This window comes from Globicephala melas, chromosome 14 (assembly GCF_963455315.2).
Source record: "Globicephala melas chromosome 14, mGloMel1.2, whole genome shotgun sequence".
NCBI lineage: Eukaryota > Metazoa > Chordata > Mammalia > Artiodactyla > Delphinidae > Globicephala > Globicephala melas.
In genome coordinates this window covers 71,826,496-71,841,528 of record NC_083327.1, presented here as the reverse complement: position 1 = coordinate 71,841,528, position 15,033 = coordinate 71,826,496, and the positions used below count along the sequence as shown (strand labels likewise).

The 15,033-nt window shown below is 42.1% G+C and overlaps 1 protein-coding gene across 7 annotated transcripts in view; it reads right to left on the bottom strand.

The window, feature by feature from the left end:
* Positions 1-15,033, bottom strand: part of SASH1 (SAM and SH3 domain containing 1) — a 322,353-nt gene that overhangs the window by 89,242 nt on the left and 218,078 nt on the right. For all 7 annotated transcript variants that reach the window (XM_060283582.2, XM_060283583.2, XM_060283580.2 and 4 more), the window contains exons 3-4: positions 9,459-9,509; positions 9,281-9,330 (exon numbers count right to left, since the gene is read on the bottom strand). In XM_060283582.2, the coding sequence (XP_060139565.1) occupies positions 9,281-9,330; positions 9,459-9,509 (101 nt within the window). The remainder of the gene's footprint in view (positions 1-9,280; positions 9,331-9,458; positions 9,510-15,033) is intronic.

Sequence of the window (15,033 nt, the reverse complement as noted above, 5' to 3'; positions counted from 1 at the left end):
CTCCAAGGACCAGACACTGGGGGCCCGAGTCGCCTTTGGTGCTGCTCTAATGGGCCACGAGCGCTCGTCTCCCTTTCCTGGGGGGGACAGTGGGGACACACCCACCTGAACCGGGCAGAACCGACTTGTGAGCCATTCTGAAGAACGTGCCTCCACAAGGCTGCTGCACTCCCCACACGTGCTCTTTCCCCACGGGAAAGTAGTGGTGTTCCCCTCCACACCCCACAGCTCTGCCACAAACAGGATGTGGAAACGGGATGCATTAGTCTCCGCTCCGGGGGACACGGCTTGACCTGGATTTCCCAGCAAACTCGCAGGCCTCCTCAGCAATTCCCACTGACTCTGGTCTGTTCCCAAGGACGACTGATAACCAATCACCGGGCATGTGGGCTTCTAGAGCTCACGTTTACCAATGAGAAAGAGAGCCCCGCCCGTCACACAGGAGTCCACGTGACCACAGGCCTCAGCCCCTGCCCTCAGGGGGCTTCCACAGACGGATGAAGCCTGGGCCCCTCTCCGCAAGCCCAGGCGCTGGGGACGAGCTGACTGAGGAAGAGGTCCCACTTCAAAAAGAACTTCTGAAATTTCTTACACATTTCAGGAATTCTTTTTGAACTGACAAAAATACTCCAAAACTGACTGTGGTGACAGTCGCAGAAACCCTGCGAATATACATTCTAAAACCCACTGACTTGTATACTTTTTAACAGGTGAGTTGTACGGTATGTGAACTATATCTCAATAAATCTGTTACTAAGAATAAAATAAAACAAGTGTCCTTTCCCAACAAAACTGCAGGTTTAAAACATTTTCAGGATTTTTAAAATGAATATTTCGTGTGCTTCTCCATATCATACCTTTATCTGGAGATGGTATGTGGAGCCCAACTTGAACAAGACTGCAGAATGGAATCGGGTGCGAAGGGGAGGGGCAGCTCTTAGAAAGAGATCTGGGGATCTGTGGAAACTACCATTCTCTCCACTACATGTTTATTAAAATGCTTTTAACAGGTGTCTTTTTAATCCTAATATTCACGAGCAGAAAGCACTGACTTCATATGACACTGCTATCATTTTAGGGAGACACTGGCATATGCTAGCTAACAGGTGAGACCAAAGTAGGTCTTCTGTAATTCCGGTCCTGGAGATAATCCAGTTTTAATCTTACTTCCAAGTACTGGGGGCATTTAATACATTTGATGCAAGTATTTCATGAGCACTTGCTCTACGCAAACCACTGTTCTGAATATTAAAGAAAATCCAAAGAGAGGAAGAGAATGAGTTCATGGCCTCAAGGAGCCCACGACCATGCTGGGTTGGGTGGGATGAGAAAAGTGCACAAGGGGCTAGAGCCAGGGGCAAAGGCATGAACTTGGGTCAGACGGAACAGACAGTGACAACAGACAAGACTGTTGAGCGCCTATTAGATGCTTGATAGCTGACTGAGGCCAGTACTGTAATGGTTATCCTTTTTATAGTTGTGGAATCTGTAGATATGAAGGTAAGTCACTCGCCAAGAGCTGAAGAGCTGGAAGAAAGCACCTGGCTATGAACCCAGAGAATCTGCTTTCAGGCCAGGCATCTTAACCCCAAGGCTATAACGGCACTTCGACCAGATTAGGATTTTTGTCTCTTGCTCTGGGACCTTAGGCAAGGTACTTATCCTCAAAAATAGTACGTATCTCAATGAGTTCATGAAAAATTAAATAATAACCTACAATAAAAGTGACTAGCACCAGTGCCCAATACACATAAATAACCCAAGAAGCAGTGCTATAATGTTGACAACAACGATGATGATGATACACGTGACAGTACATTAAGAGACATCAAATACACACAAAGTTGCTACTGGATTCCAAGAGGTGGAAAGAATACAGCCGGCGACGGGACTGAGAAAGCAGGAGAAGCAGTCCTTAAAACAGGACTTAAAAGAAGGAAATGCTTTCAAGGCAGGAACTCCAGACAACCCAGGAGGCGTTTGGAAACAAGAGCATCCCCTGGGTCTGGAACTGGGTCATGTGGCTGGGAAACTGGGAGATGCAGCAGTAAAGATGAGCTGGTGCTCTATGGGGGGGAGGGGGGAGGAGGAGGCGGCGGGGGGCGGGTTTTGATCACAAAGGTGAAAACCTGCAGAGATCCTAAGTTCTAAGTGTCCCTGAGGGGATCTCAGCATCCTCTCAGTGTGACGGGACCTAATCGCCTAACTGTACTTTAGGGAGTACCTTCCTGGATGCTCTTTTCCAGTTCATGAGAAGAGCGTTAAGGGTCTCACCTGGAGTAGTGAAGATGAAAAGGAGGGGAACAAGGGAAAGTTATAGAAGTAGAGGGAGCAACAAGATTTGGCAGTTAGGATCTGGAATCGTGGAAGAAGAGCGGGAATAAGATGTAAAGGTTGGCCTTCCCTGGTGGCGCAGTGGTTGAGAGTCCGCCTGCCGATGCAGGGGACACGGGTTCGTGCCCCGGTCCGGGAAGATCCCACATGCCGCGGAGCGGCTGGGCCCGTGAGCCATGGCCGCTGAGCCTGCGCGTCCAGAGCCTGTGCTCTGCAATAGGAGAGGCCACAACAGTGAAAGGCCCGCGTACCGCAAAAAATAAAAAAATAAAAAGACTGCAAACAGGCAGGTCACCAGATGGGGGGATGGTGCAGAGGGAGAGGCGTAGATTTGACGTGGATGCCCAAGACAGTAGTTCAAAGCCACGGGTGGGGTAGGTATCTTGGGAGAACTTGCAGGCTGGATGAACAACCAGAGTAAGGGGTGGGCAGGGAAGAAGGGAGCTGCCAAGAGTGGGCATAAAGTGAGGGGGGAGAAACTGGAAACCACAAAGTCATGGACACTAAGGGCGGAGAGAGCAGCGTGACCAAAGGGAAAATCAGTGCCAAATGCAACAAGCATCTGCGAGGGGGAGGGGCCTCGGACCTTGGAAAGAGCATCTCAGCAGGGAAGGAAGAGAAGAGTCCAGCTTTAGGGGAAAAGTTTAGCAACTAGGAGGGGAGAGAAATGGAATTATGCTTTGGGATGATGGAGGGATTCTCATGGGGTGGAGAAGAGGTGGCATGTACCAGTGTGCACTCACCCACCCAGTCACGCATGTATCCAACATTACTGAAAGCCTTTTATGTAAAAGACCCTGGCCTTAGCGTGGGAGTTGACACACACTCACACACACACACACAGTCACCATAGGAGCACCCACAAGTGCAGTCCACTGCAACAGCAGCAGGAGAGCTCAGGGGTTACAGAGTCCAGCAGCGGGACGCTTCACCTCCATCTGCAAATCAGGGAAGACTTCTGGGAGAGGCAAGACCAGAGCTGAGCTTTTAAGGTTGAATGGAAGAATTTCCCTGGCGGTCCAATGGTTAAGACTCGGCGCTTCCAATGCAGGGGTCCCACATGCTACACGGCCAAAAATAATAAAAATAAGGTTGAATAGAGCTTGCGCAGGTAAGGGGGGTGGGGAGGACGGTGAGAGTAGGGGACAGGGCACCCCACCAGAGGAGCTACAATCAAGAGGCTCAGTGTCCGTGGGAGAATATGGCCCGTCTGAGAGATTGCAGGAGCTCCACCCACCTGGAGCAGATGGAGGGAGGAGGCATCCAGGCAGGCAGAGGGTGGATGATGGGACGCAAGCAATCCGGAGAGTAGGTAGCAGGTGACACGGGGGCGGGGGGGGGGGGGGGAATGGACCAAAGGAAAGAGGAGGGGAAGACAGATTTTTGAGGGGGAAAAAGGAAAGTTGACACCTTCCAAAGAGTCACCAGGACTTCGCTGGCGGTCCAATGGTCAGGACTCCACACTTCCAATGCAGGGAGCGCAGGTTCGATCCCTGGTCGGTGAACTAAGATCCCACATGCCATGTGGCACGGCCACAGAAGAGTCACCAGCTTGCCAGATGAAACAGTTCCGCGGGTGAAGCAAAGCCAAAGGGAATAAAGGCTTGCACAGAATATCTATAAACTCCATCCATTTTATCCGACCACAGAACACAGCTCCCTCCCTTTTATTATATCTTCCTCTTCCATCATGCTACTATAGTTTTTGGGCTTTTTCACCACAGGTAATGAAAGAAAGGGAAACTAAATCAGAATTTTCAACTCTAGTGAAAGACTTAGTAGAAAAGAGTTTATAAATATTGGCTAAGGTGAAGTTTTGAGATTTATTTTGGACCTTCCTGCCTCTATAGATAAATGAGACACCAGGCTTATATAAGAATAAAACTTGTTCCTACTTCCGAGGGAAACCAAAGTGGAGGTTTTAACGGCTGCTGTGTTCATGAACTCAATTCACCTCTCACCTCTCTATCTGCATAAGCAATACAACTACAGGTACTTTGGAATTAGACCTTAGTGGTTAGGAGCATGAATTCTTAAGTGGGAGCCAATCTGGGACCTGTCACATATTAGCTGTGTCGACTTGGGCAATTTATCAACCTCTCTGTGCCTCGGTTTCTGCATTTGTCAATGGGAATAAGAGCACCCAGAACAGTGCCCTGTGCTCATAGCTGGTGCCTTGGGAACAGATGCTGCATGAAGAAATGAGCAGGGTAAAGTGGGGTGTGTCGTACAGGGTTTCTAGGAAAGCTCTATGGGAAGTGCCTTTGGCTTCCTGCCCTTTTACCTTCTTCCCTCTACCCTGCTTCTCCTTCCCTGCTGGAAGATGCAGCAGCATTTTAAAACCAGAGGGAGGGAAAGGGAAAGGGGAAGGGGAAGGGGACGGGGAAGGGGAAGGGGAAGGGGAAGGGGAAGGGGAAAGACAGTCTGAGTTCCTGAAGGCTTGCTTGAGCCACAGTGCCAGCCCTGGACCTACCCATGAACAAGAATGTATCTAGTGAAACTTGTATTAGTTTATGCCACTATTTGTCAGGTTTTCTGTTACCTGTAACTAAACTTTGTTGACTGAAGAAAAACATACAACATAAAAGTTGCAAGTTAAGTTTTATTTGGAGATCTTACTGCAGACTATAGCCCAGGGGACAGCCTCTCAGAGAGCTCTGAGGAACGGATCCTAAGAGACAAGGGAGGAACCAGGATATATAGGAATTTTTTTTTTTTTTTTTTTGGCTGAGAAAAAGACACATAGTTGAACATCAAAAGATTACTACTAATCACCAAAAAAACCCCAGACATTTCAAGTTAATTATTTTAGTGGCTTTCTATGTATGAGAAGATGCAAGAATCTGGGCTCACTGAAATTATTCCTTAGGTATGCATCTTAACTAATAGGGCCAGGATCCAAAGCACAGAATGTCTCCTGGTTTTTCTCCATACAGAGTTCCCTGGGGTGGGAGGCACTGCCGTGGCTGACGGCTCCATCCTTACAGAACTGGGATGGAGGTACCACATTCCCTGCCCACACCCACTCTGAATAGGTACAGTTACAAAGATGTTTTCCAACAAAAACGGCTTGCTCTCAGTTACTCCTGAGTAACAAAAATTTTAACTAACATTCACCTTTTCAACCAGTCAACACAAATCCAAGACTGGTGTAATAAAGTGGATAGTCTCATCAATAGGCAATGCAAATAGATATAAATAGAAGAGGTTCAAATTAAAGCTCCTTTGGCCTCCTTTATTATATTTTCAGTGAAAGCATATGGAGGGCCCACGGACTGTAAGAAAATCAGGATGAATGGGGACTCTGTCACACTGGGAAGGGGGCTGGGAGGGGGGCGGCTGGCAGGTCCATTCCCTCCCTCCCTCCCTCTCTCTCTCCATCCATCCCTCTGTCCATCCCTGCTTCCACCATGCAGGCTCTGCACATCTAGACGCCAGATGGGCCAAGCCAAATAGAGCCCAAGCAGCCCCTTACTTGTCAGGCTACCCAGGTGCTGGCAGGTCAGGTGTATTAGAATTCTCACTGCTGGTCTCCCCCAACAAAAGCCACCTCCTGCGTGTTTTCTTGCCAGAGTTATATTCCTGTAACTTAAAACTTTAAACCTTGTGAAATGCAAAGTACTACTGGGAGAGGTGATGTATTTTTTAGAAAACAGACATTTGCATCATAATTAATGCCTAATACTTTTCTTACAACAGGTTTAACTGGGGGAGAAGGGAGGGCAGGGGTGCTGAGGTCCCTGAGACCACTGTGGGGAGAGGGGGGACTGGATCCGGAAGGGCCCATCAACCTCTCAGCTCCTCTGTTACCTGCTGCCATCATCTATGCCTCTGCTTCTAAGGCGGTGCTGCTCTTGGATTTGTCCACTTTTGTTTACTGAGTTCTCCTGCCTTTTGAATAAAAAGGAGAAGAAACCATCTGCCAATAAAACAACACTGCAGACTCAGAAGGATATTCTGGTTGGCAGATACTCTGCAGACACTCACCAGACACAACCAACTCGTTTGCTAGGTCGTCCTCCAGGGCTTGTAAAGTTACCAGCAAGGATTTTCACTTGAAGAACAGCAGGATTTTGCATTTCAAAGTACTTGCATTTTCAAGTAGAAAAATACAAATAATTCAATATAAATACTACATCAAACCTACTCAGATTATAATCTGACCTTGAGCATCCAGGGTGATACCGCATGTTTAAAAAGACAAAAAAAAAAAAAAACTTTGGAAGATTTAAATCTAAAATAATCATCAATTTCAGAATAAGTATCACCATTTTGCAGCCATCACAGTAAAAACTGATTCAGGCAAGAATCATTAAAAGAGCCTAAAACCATTAGGTAAAAATTTAATGAGGAACAAGACATTTACATAGTCTCAGATTACCTCCCCACAGAATATTTGTTAATTACAAGAGAAAAGTGTAACTTCTTAGAAGAAACCTGACAGACATCACTCTAACCAAAAGATCAGAATTAATATCACCAACGATGGGACAAACTGACATCATGATGTAATGCACTGTGGAGGCCACAGCACCAGGAATGCATTACCTGAATCTTAAAAAAAAAACAAGAAACAAAAAAAAACCCAGATCAAGAAACATTTCACAAGACACCTAGCCTATACTCTCAAAAAATACCACAAAGAAAAGCCAAGAAAACCTTTCAGATTAAATGTGCAAGAGACATGACATGTAAATGCCATGAGTAATTTTTTTTAAAGTGCTGGATTGAAAAAAAAATGCTATAGGAATTATTATTGCGACAACTAGAGAAACTTGAATATTAACTGTATATTAGGAAGATCACTATTAAATTTTTTAATTTGGTAATTATATTGTGGTTCTCTATAAGATTGTCCTTGTCTTAAGAGATACATGCTAAAGTATTTAGGAGTGAGGGTCATGAGGTGTGCAACTTAGTGAAGTAACAGTAAAAATTAATGATATTACATAAGTGTGTGTACGTGTGTAGAAGAGAGACCAAGCATGCAGATTGGTGAGTCTAAGTGAAAGTTATATGGGAGTTCATCACACAATTCTTGTAACCTTTCTGTAAGTTAAAAAACTTCTCAAAAAATTTTTTTTAATTAAAAAAAAGTGTCATTGTTTTCGAAAACCATTTAAAGGGAAGTGGAGGATGAAATGGACTGAAATTTTCAAATTCTTTAGAAACAACTAAATTTAAATAAACTTTAATTTAACAGAAGCAGAGCGGTAGTATTAGAGATGGGAGGTTGGGGCTTGTCAGCAGCTGTGTGTGTGTGTGTGTGTGTGTGTGTGTGTGTGTGTGTCTGTGTGTTTCTTTGTGTGTGTGTGTGTGTGTGTGTCTCAAAATTGTTAACCTCAGGAGGCTGTCAGTCTTTCTCTGGGCCACAAGCATCATGCCACATTTTACTAAGTGGAGGTTATAAACACAGAAAGAATGACTACCCACAATTGAGGGGAAGGAGAAATACCCAGCCTAAATAAGATTAGTACAAATTTGGTGACCTGGTGAGTCACTTCCTCTTAGGAGGAAAGGCAAACATCTCTTGCCCACTGAAACACTCAGAGAGTCTGAGAGATCACCTGAGTTCTCAGCCTGAATCCTGCCATTTACGTAGCAAACCAGGTCAGAAAAGCCCACAGCCCCTTCACTCAGTGTTTCTGCCCACACTCGGTTCAACACCACCGTCGTACCTCCAATTTCAAAATCAATGTCAACTCAGCTCTCTTGGCTATTTCAGCCTCCACGCTACTAAGTTCCCGGGAGAATACATGCAACTAAGACAAAGGAAATTCCTATTTACTGCACATTTACCTTCCAACCTTGAGTGGGCAATGGCCTTGGTTTTCTTTTGCTCATCACCCCTAACGTTCCTCAGGCCTGATCCAAAGCTGCTTAGTGAGAACTGAAGCTTTGGCACACAGCAGCCTTCCCTCCTGGAAGCCGCGTCTGTGCCAGCAGCACGCACACGTGGATGGATTACGCAGACCTGTGCTGTAAAGCACACACACGCTCGCCTGACGTGTGCTTTTCATTCCAGAAATACTTGATGCCTAAACCACTTCTACGCCTCTCTTGGCCTGAAACAGTATGAGTGGCTCTGTGCCAGAGGAAGTGTCTGTTTAAAGATGTGGACTTTCTCAAAAGTTCTTTACCTCAGAAAATCATAAATAGAACATTCTACCATAATTATGATAGAATAAAGCAGAAGAGGGAAAGGTTATAGGGAAAAAAAAAATTTGCTTTGTTTTGTTTTGTTTTTAACTGGCCAAAAAGAAATACTGGAAATATAAGATGTAACATAGAATTATCTTCCATGAGAGTAAAAATTACAGGGTCCAAGTTAGGGCAAGGAGGCAAACATACTACCTTTAACAGGAAAGGGTAGTAAGCCTTTGTAATCTCTGTCACAAGCATTTATCTCTGTTTTAAGGTCACCCACCAAAGCAAGGTACATAGAGGGTACTGTAATCACTGTTTTATTCTGGAATGTTTTCTATTTTTGTACCTTGCTTCTTTATGACTTTCATCCTATATCAAAAACCAGTGTAAAAGAAGAAACCCATTCTGGTTGACTTAGCTGTCCTTTCCTTTTCTCCACGCTCACTTTCAGATAGTTAAGCTCACTTACCATAAGGAGTATAAAATCAACTAATGCTTTGCAGAACCCTCTGCATCACCAATTGAATTACGAAACACACTCATCCATCTACACACACACACACACACACACACACACACACACACACACACACACACACACACACACACACACACACACACACACACACACACACACACACACACACACACACACACACACACACACACCATGTAAGGAAAATGACATCAAGCTCTGCAGTACATACACAATATTATGATCATCCATTTCATGTCCCTCAGGATGGACCTAAAAGACACCTTAGAAATTCTGCTCCTGGACAGAAGGAAGAAAACTTACTTTCTTTCCACTTCTGGTGTTGACACGGTGCTACTGAAGCCCAGTGACTCCTAGGAGAGAAGATTCACAGTGTCAGTGCAGGCAGAACAGCAGGCTTCATCTGATTTGTACATAATACCACTTAAAAAAAAAAAAAAGGACAGAAGCAAAAATAGATGATTAAAGTCACTGTGCTTACTTCGATCTGGGACCGCAGCTGAAGTGACGTTGGGCTGGCTTCGGGTTTCTCCTAAAACAGAACAGATGCTGGTTTAATGAGACTTCCAAACGTGGCACACACCAGAAGACAAATAGTTGTGTAAGAAGAGATGGGGGGATTTGGAAAATGCTAGGGTACGGTGGGAATAGATGGAGGAGATAAACAGATTTTCTGGAAAAACTATTTTTAAAATGAGAGCCATACCCTTTTAAAATTGAACTGTTTTCCAAACTTCATCACTTGACACTGTTGATAATTTTACTGCAGAAGAAAAAAGCACAATCTAACTGAAGGGTACTAAGAGTTAATGGTGAAATGATGCTCTGGATGTGATTAGACCATCATCAGGACACAGAATTTACTATGATCCATTTGTGCCATACAGTCATGAAGAAGAGGCAGAGGACTCAGACAATTTTAGAGACAAAGTCGTAGAGTATAACACGCATTTTATGGTTTTTAAAAAAAACTGTATCCCCTTTGAAAGAAAAAAAAAGAGAGATAAACCTGTTACCTGTGATAAAAAATAATATATTGAAATAAGCTTTGACAACAAAACAGGATAATTACACTATTAGAAGTGTTAGAATATGCCGTAAGAAAATGAGAGTTATACTAGTAAATAGAGCACAGAGCACCGCACTGATAACTTTTCATAAGTAGAGAAAAATTTTAAATCTAAACAGGTGCTAAAGCGGAGGTTCGCATCAAAGTGTCATCCAAGTCCAGGGTGGTCCCCGGCTGACCAGCAAGTCCTAAGCAGGATGATGGGCAGTTTTAGAGGAAGGAGTAATATCACTAATGTTGTACAAGTTTGAACTATCAGATTAATTGTGAGTTTTTCAATAATCCTATTGGGTTCTTAATGATTGCTATCTTCTTCACGACTGTATGTGCACTATATGAAGACTGTTTTGTTGGTCTCAGCTAACATTCAGGAAATGGGGGCAGATCAACCAAATTACGAATTCTCACTTGCATCTAATTGTTCATTTTTTTTCAGGTTGCTTAATTCATCATTAGCACAACTGCAAATCTAGATCAATATTTTAAAACTTAGCAATGAAACAGTAACGTAAGTGTAACTCGGAGTGAAAGTATAAATGTAAACAAGGTAACAGGAATACAAATTTCCAGTACAAATAAAGAAATTAAAATGAATGTGTTGGGGTGATTAAATCTGAGAACAGGATGATTCTTCAACACTGAAAAAGTGTTTAATGGACTGGCAACCCACTCACCTCCAGTCCCAGGACCTTATTTGTTATGAAAAAATATCAGGGTGGGTGTGAAGCCCCAATGAACTTCTCTTTGGTTAACATCCTCCTGGTTTTTATTGCCACCTTTGTTTATAATGATCAAATTTATATTCTGTCGCAAAACAATGTATGGAAATGTTTGAGTTATATTCCAAGTCCAATTGGTATGATGGCAGACTCAAGTGCAATCAACAAAGGGGATATGTATTTCAGAGGTTCTTGGTGCTTAGAAAACAATCACGATGCCCTGATACCTAACCTCTTAGCATTATGGCATAGAGAAATTTACAAACTTAAACAGCAGGAGGTAGGCAAAGGTACAGCTTGCAATTTTTTCATCTTAAGTCTTCCTGTTCAGGAGTCAGTATGGAAGCCTCGGCATTCTGACACACTCTATTAGTTCCTCTGAAATGGTCCCTCTAACCCCCAACTCCATAACCATCAACACAAAGTAACTGATTCGACTCTCTTCCCCTCCTCTGTTCTTAACTTTCTTCATACTCTGAGTCTCTACATTACTCGGTAACGTAGACCATGATAGGAAATTACCTGCTTTTATTGTACATTTTTATCTGCACTTTTCTAATAAATTTTATTTATTGAGTGTATCACTTGTTACTCCACACCATAAACACAATGTTTACAGTATATTATGCAAAATGTACCCGTTCCTGCATACAAAACCGATGCTTGTTAACAATCATATTAAATGTTCGATGATCTGGAACTAATATTCTAAACAATTCATTTTCACATGTTAGTTTGTCACTTATAATAGACATTTGACTGTGCTGTAGCTACTTAGGAAATTGGTTGGATGTGTAGTTTGATATACAATGTATTAAAATTCACCCCATTAAAATAACGGACCCAGTTATTGTTTCCATGCAGAACATCTGTTTTACCAGGAACAGGATATGTTTAACAGGAGATCTTGCACAATGATGTTTCTAGCGTTTTTTTTTTTCCCCCAGAACATGCCACAAAATAATGTTGTTCAGAGCAAACATTATTAATTTCATCTCTCAAGGAGAGATGACCATCATTGTTAAGAGACATTTCTTAGAGTAAACGTATCCTAAAGTAAAAGTATTACACAATTGAGGAGAAGCTTGTAAAATTATCCACTAAGTTAAGGACCCATATGATGTTTGGTGAGAAAACAGAATGGACTATGGGCAAAATTCCATCATTATGACATTGATGGATGTCACATGATATTAATGACAAACATACAAAAGACTATCATTCTATCATGTTCTTGCGAATGTGATGAAACCCATGTGGACCTACCATCTAGCCTAAGAAATGGAACGTTACAAATAAGAGTTAAAGCTAGCAGGTGTTCTGACATACGTTTGGATAAAACACCTTATGTACAGAGCATGAAACAAATCTTGAAAATACGTCATACACACTTAAGGAAAAAGTGCTGGATAACTTTTTATTCTGTTTACCTCTAAAAAAAATTAGATTTTTTTTCACAGCACAGTGTGAAATGAAAAAGTGTGACAGAGTCAGGCAGAAGGAACACCAGTCATGTGTGCAGCAATAAAGGGTATTGCTTATGTAATTCAGAAGGACAGATTCAGGTCAGAACGGGCAGAGAATTTGCAGCAACATGGATCGATCTAGAGATTATCATACTAAGTGAAGTAAGTCAGACAGAGAAAGTCAAACATCCTATGATATCACTTATATGTGAAATCTGAAAAAAAAACGATACAAATGAACCTATTTACAAAACAGTAACAGACTCACACAAAGCAAACTTATGGTTATGAAAGGGGGTAGGGGAAGAGGAATAAATTAGGAGTTTGGGATTGACAGATACACACTACTATAAATAAAGTGGATAAAGAAAGTCCTACTGTATAGTACAGGGAACTATATTCGATATCCTGTGATAAACCATAATGGAAAAGATTCTGAAAAAGAATATATATATATACAAATAACTGAATCACTTTGCCGTACACCCAAAATGAACACATTGTAAATCAACTATACTTCAATTTTAAAAAATTAAAAGAACTATTGGGAAAAAAAAAAAAAAGAATGGGCAGAGAAAGGCTCCTTGACATCCCTCTTCCCTGTCCAGTCCCCAGATTAGGCCAGCCCCTTCTCTGCTCCCAATTCAACCAGTGTAATGAGGGGAAGGGGCAGGAAGTCATGGTCTGGAGCTCCAGCAGAAGGAAGTCCTGATGAAGGGGGGAGGTGGAGTAAGAAGAATTAAAGAGATACACCTGATTGCCCAGCCACTAACTACTTTATTCTGGGACTAATGGATGGTCTACAATACAATTCCTGATTTCGAAGTCATCACGTTGATGGAAATCATAAAAATTGTGAATACCATCAAAATCACTGAGTATGTATGTATCTTTTGGGCATGTTATGATAAGTGATGATCCCTGAGAAATAAGATTCTTCTGTCTCTCATTAACATATTCTGACTGTTCCAGTTGCTACTGCTGTGTAACAAATCATCCCAAACTTAGTTATATAAACCAACAAGAATTTTGTTTTGCTCACAGATTCTGCGGGTAAGAATTCAGGAAGGGCACGGAAGAAAAGGCTTATCTCTGCTCTATGATGTCTTCCTCAGCTGGGAAGATTCAAAGGGGGCGGGGGGTGACTTGATGGTTGGAGCCATAATCATCAGAAAGCTCACTTACTCCCATGTCTGAAGGCTGATGCTGGCTAACAGCTGGGACTGAAGCAGGAGGTATCAGCTGAACACCTATACATGGGTGCTTCCAGAGAGAGAATACCAAGAGAACCAGGCAGAAGTGTATTACCTTTTTTTAAGAAAAGTTACAATTTATTTTCTTTAATTTTTATTTTATATTGGAGTATAGATTAACAATGTTGTGTTAGTTTCAGGTGTACAGCAAAGTGATCCCATTATCCATACACATATACAAATACACTATCTATAACAGAATCACTTTGCTGTATACCTGAAACTAACACAACACTGTTAATCAACTATACTCCAATATAAAATAAAAATTAAAATAAAATATATAACCAAAAGGGCCTATGTATAGCACAGGGAACTCTCCTCAACATTTTGTAATAACCTAAATGGGAAAAGAATTTGAAAAAGAATAGATATATGTATATGTATTACCTATTATAACATAGCCTCATACAGTGTCACTTCTGCTGGACCCACAAGCCCTTCCGGAGGCAAGAGTCCGAGCCCCACCTCTCACTTGGAGGAGGGTCAAAGTCACATGGTAAGAAGGGCACTGGGATGGGAGGTATCATTAAGGCTGTTTGGAAACTACAGTCCACCATACTGACTGCCAAGGAGATGGGAGTTCAGGTAAGTTTTTGAAACCAGGAATGAGATGAGACTATTTATTCTTGACAATGTCCTGAAACATTTTTTTGTGATTTTTATAGAGTTTACTCAAGCAGCATATCATGGCAATATATTTCATCCTGAACTTATCACATAAAACAAAAAAGAAGCAGACACAGATACACAGAACAAACTAGTGGTTACCAGTGGAGAGAGGGAAGGGAGGAAGGGCAATAGAGGGGTAGGAGGGAAAAAGAGTTATTAATGGTATTGTATGACATCATGTGTGTGAAACTTTTGAAAAGTGTAAAGCATTATTGAATTTTTTTAAAAGTTGAAGTATCACAGTGTTTTAGGCTACAGTTATTATTTGTCTCTTATTTCAAACTTATTATAGAAAATCTCAAATATACAAAAGGAAGGAGAACAGTATATATAACAACCTCCCAAATGCTTATTACCTAGCGGCAACAATTTTCTACTCATCAGGATCAACTTCGTTTCATCTATACCTTCACCCATAATTCAGCTCCACCCTTTTACTTTGAAGAAAATCCCACACACCGTATCGTGAAATATCACAATTTTTTTTTTGGCAGGATCTTAGTTCCCCCACCAGGGATCAATCCCGGGCCCCCTGCAGTGAAAGCATGGTCCTAACTACTGGACTGCCAGGGAACTCCCCCACAATTTTCAATGTTAAGGTTTAGCTACCAGGGTTTCTTACATCCTAACTGTGGCTCAGTCTTGAGCAAATGGCTCAATTATCAAGAATTCCACTCTTTCCTAGCACTGGAAAACTTTCTTTGGTTACCGCAAAAAAAAAAAAAAATCACTTTCAACAAATTTAGATATTCCATCTAAATGTTGCAAAAGAACATGAAGAAACACACTCCAACTTGAACACAACCACAGAGTTCATTAGAGAAGGACTCACTACTGTTTCCCAGGTATAAATCTATCATCCTAATACTTTTTGAGT